The sequence below is a fragment of the Helicoverpa zea genome, chromosome 24, assembly GCF_022581195.2.
Source record: "Helicoverpa zea isolate HzStark_Cry1AcR chromosome 24, ilHelZeax1.1, whole genome shotgun sequence".
Classification (NCBI taxonomy): Eukaryota; Metazoa; Arthropoda; class Insecta; order Lepidoptera; family Noctuidae; genus Helicoverpa; species Helicoverpa zea.
In genome coordinates, this window is record NC_061475.1 from 5,104,622 (window position 1) to 5,109,127 (window position 4,506).

Here is a 4,506-nt window from a genome sequence, read left to right on the forward strand (position 1 = left end):
TTTTAGTTTATTTAAACATTTATTTTATTGATAAACCTAATCAACAGTTGTAGATTTATTGTCCAAGAGGATTGCCGACCCATGGGTAGTTGCTAGGACAAGCGCTGCACACTTGCATGTAGTAAGCCAACTGAAAAGATAAAAACAACATTATAATAAATATAGCACACCTAGTTTTCTGCAAAATTTTGCTTCTTCACAGTAAGCTAGTGAAGTTAATACACACACACACACACTCATACAGACACATCACATAATTTTCGGTAGATACAAGAGCAGTTTTTATCTCAGAGGTTCATTTGATCCTTGGTGGAACTGGTATCGATAAATTGTTTTTTTGTTTATTGACTTTAATAGCGTAATTAGAAGGCTTGATATATGAAAAAAAAGTTAAGCTAGTAGCTACGCTTATCAAGGTAAGACAAAATCTATTCTGCTTTTTTCAGGACTCATAAATAGATTTACAGCTCTTAGAAGATGCTAAAATGTATTTAGCCGTATAATAAACTCATTATAATGCTTACTTGATTGTGTGTGGAGAAGAGAGGACCACAGTTGTTGGGGTTGCAGATAGAGGGGGTGAAGCTGCGGCAGCCTTGACTCCTGTACTCATTGAGTGGCTTCGGGTTCTTCACCCAGTCGACGACTTCGTGGGCGTTCACCTAGAAGACGAAAGCAATTTTGTTTAGAAGCTTAGCTTTTGTTTAGCTTTAGAAGATAGTACACTCAAGATACTTCAAGTCTTGTCTTCTTTCCATTGCAGAGACAGATCATGAAAGACACAATATGGAAAAAGGATCTCTCTCATCTACTTAAATAAATGGTTTAATCTTTTGGTACTTTTTTTTTGAGATCCATTTTAAGTTCCAAAACCACAAGGTGTAACGCTAATTCACAGGCACTTTATTATTGGTCGAACTCTAAACACCTTGAAAATATATTAAGCTTCTATATTGTTGACACTTACCATGAAAGCATCATTCAGGTTGTTGACCAGATCCATGAAGCGAACTAACGCACGGTTGACAGCGGGGTTGGCAGCCAAGAAGGCCTCGTGGACGTAGAAGCCGAAGGGAGCACGGTTGCCCAAGTAGTGTCTCTCAAAATTGCTGAGGATGAACTTGTACCATTCCTCTTCATTTTCGCGGTCAGGGCTGCAAGGGGAAACGTAAAAAACAGATATTATGTTTGAAGGAAACAAACACGTTAAAAATAGGGAATATTTAAAATCATGCGATTGGAAAATGTTACCTTGGGGTAGCACTCTAAATTTTGCAAAGTGATAGTAATTTAGTATATTGCAGGGTATCAATTCGTTTTATACAAGGTGTTGATTTGCATTTGTGCCATAGTTCAGGAGGAGGACATACAATACGTAAATAATCGATTGGAATTACAGTAGATGGGAAATAACTAATATGCACTGCTTTTTTTGTCATTGTAATGTCGTGGTATTTCCGAAGTAATCCAATTTTATGAATGAAAATTATGAGTGATCGTTGCGTATGCTTTGTGTTTGCGTTTGTGTGAGGGTGCAGCACGGTTTTAACGCCAGTAACATACGCGCCAAGTTTAAATAAGGCTAGATGACATTTACGGAATTCCGAAAAAAAATTAAAGAAAAAAAATTACGTACCAATTTTTTTATTGATTTGGGTCGAGAATCATTAGCATAATTACCTCCTTGAATATGGCACGGATACAAATCAACAGCTTGTATATGTATGTTCTCGTTATAAAACACAACTCAATATGTACTAACATATACGAATCTAAAAGCCGTATACTTACATGAAGAAGCAAGCGTCAACCATTGAGCAAGGAACTCCGTTGAGGTCAGACCAGGCAACCATAGGCTTAACCCAAACTCCAGGGATGGAGGCAGATGGGCAGGGAGGGATGATGCAGTCCTGGGTCGAAGCGTAGTCCAGGGTGTAAGGCCATAGTCCTGGGTTGGTGTGGGCGATCGTAGGCCAGGTGCAGTCGTATTCCAAACCGTATTCAGACATGACTTCGAAGCTAGCGTTGCCTGCCAATTGAAGGAAGGGCATGCGAACACCTGAAAAGGAATGCAATATTATTATACCTTGTCTGAAATGTGCGTCCAATATAACATAGTTAATTGTCATTGCGTTGTAGCTTAGTGAACTTAACAAACCTTCTAACTTACGATAATGTAAAACAATAGAATGATTCAGAAATAGACCATGGTTACTGTTTCTTCTAAAGTTCAATAGGTAAGTATTTTCTTACCTTTAATGGCGCTGGGAGGAATGTTAGCAAAGTGAGCCATCTGGGCTTTCTGGTCAGCGATTTCTTCCTTGATAACCTCTTTGGTGGCTTCGAACCAGTAGGTTTGAGGAGTTCTGTGGCTGATGGAGTGAAGGGCAATTTCGAAGCCCTGGTTATACAGCTCGTTGATGAGAGCATAGTTGGTGTACTCGTGGCTGACGAAGAAGGTGACTCCAGCAGGACAGCCGTTGGAGTTCAGTCGGTTGTACAGGATGTTGCGGTAAGTGATAATGTTGTTCACGTTAACACCATCGTCGAAGGTGACAGTTACGAACTGGAAATTAATATAATAATTTTGGCAATGCTGCTTGTTCTGAATAAGACCAGTATGGGCAAATCATGTAAACTTATGCAAATATTTTGATCAAAATAATGAAATAAATGAAAGACTTGTTCATGTAAGTCAGTGGTTCCCAAAGTGGGCGATAACGCCCCCTTGTGGGCGCTGCAGGTCTCAAGGGGGGCGGTAAGAGACCCAGAAAGAAAATAGGGGCGTTGTGTAGAGGCCTGGGGGGTGATTTGTAATTTTATTTAGCTAGGAGGCCTCTTAGACAACGACTTGTGAACATCAACTAATATGAATTACAAGATTGCTCAGACTCGGTTCTATATTTCTCTCCACGTAGTTCATATATCTGTCCTATTTTACTGAATATAGAAAAAATAAAAATCATGTCAATGTCAATCGGTCGCTCCGTTTCGTAATTAAAGTAGACACAAACAAACAAATAAAAAGGCAACAGACACACTTTCGCATTTTGATAGTTATTAGTACTCGTAGATATCTATCATGTTTTAACAAGTTTTTGTTAAATAACCCGAATTGTGCATTCCTGTATCAGTCGGCTGGTTCAAGTTGTACGACCAGGTAGGCACGGGCAGAAGAGACGAGTCACTTGTTGATGTACTTTTGTGCTCCAAAACTAAACAATTTGCGCGGTTTTTTTTAACTTGTTTTGGTACTTTACTCTTCCAAAACTCAAAAATTTCGCGCTCGCTGCGCTCGCGGCTTTTTCACTTGTGACTGGTTTTTGTAAGACATGTTCGGGTTCTATTATGTCCCAAAACTCAAAAATTACGGGCTCGCTTCGCTAGCGCTTCAAAAGTTTGAAGTGATCTGTCTCCGGTTTCTTTATGTTAAACCAGGCAAAAAGTACCATGAATGACCATATTGCACCATATTTTGTCGTTTTTTTGGGGGGTGCTCAATAGGTAGTCCGCCCCGGGTGCCACCCGATGCTACGCCGCCACTGTAAGAGTCAACTTGAGACCTAAGCGCCGCGGTATTTTACCTACCTGCGCTCAGGTTTCAAGTTGCGGGTTATAGTAAAAGTTTCGTTTAGAACTCTCCGTTAATAAACATTTATAGGTCACAATAATTAATTAATTTAATTTGAAGTTATAGTAGTTTTTAAATAGGAGAAAAAATGGGGGGCGCTAAAAAAATATTTATTCTCAAAGTGGGCAGTAGACAAAATAAGTTTGGGAACCACTGATGTAAGTGATCATTTCAAATGAAATATGAAGGGAAGGTATCTTTTAGCCGATTTAAATTCAGCTAAAATATGGGAGCTGCCTGGAGCAGAGATATTTTACTTTGTCTCTCTTATGATTAAAGTACATACATTTTTGTATACTGCTTTCAATAAACTTACTTGTGGTACATCTCGTGGGTTCAATCCTCCGGGAATGTTGGTGCTGGAACATCTGCAGTCAGGCAGACTGCAAGCTTCCTGGTCACAGGCCTCTGCCAAAGGCAGGCCTTCATTTTCTTCTTCTGAAGACGAAGAGTCATCAGCAAAGGCCGAAGCTACCAGCAACAAAGCAAGAAGCCCGAACAACTTCATCGTGATAGATTTACCAGAAAGTGACGCCGAACAATTATCTTCCTTCATTATATAAAGATTGATTTTATCATTGTTTTTTATTTAATCAATGATTTTTGATTCATTTAGGTATTTATATCTTATCTTAGATGCGGCGGGGTTTTTTTTTTTGTTTTATTTATATCGACTTTGCTGGTTTTAATATTTTGTTATCATTAGTCACCCTTCCGGTGAATACCCCATTTCATTTTATTGTAGTCAGTACTGCCGAATTAAGTGCCGAATTCATATATTTGTTGTTTTTCACCTTTATCAAAATCAAAAATCAAAATCAAAAGTCATTTATTCAAAGTAGGCTGAAAATCAGCACTTTTCGAACGTCAAAACA

The 4,506-nt window shown here is 38.8% G+C and overlaps 1 protein-coding gene across 1 annotated transcript; it reads right to left on the bottom strand.

Moving 5' to 3' along the window:
• LOC124642402 (chitin deacetylase 8-like) lies at positions 1-4,202 on the bottom strand. Its single transcript, XM_047180807.1, has 6 exons — positions 3,948-4,202; positions 2,254-2,566; positions 1,792-2,059; positions 968-1,154; positions 525-662; positions 1-130 (listed from the first exon to the last, which is right to left on the bottom strand). The coding sequence occupies exons 1-6, from the start codon at positions 4,185-4,187 to the stop codon at positions 56-58; spliced, it is 1,221 nt and encodes a 406-aa protein (XP_047036763.1). The 5' UTR covers positions 4,188-4,202; the 3' UTR covers positions 1-55.
• Positions 4,203-4,506: the final 304 nt, after the last annotated feature.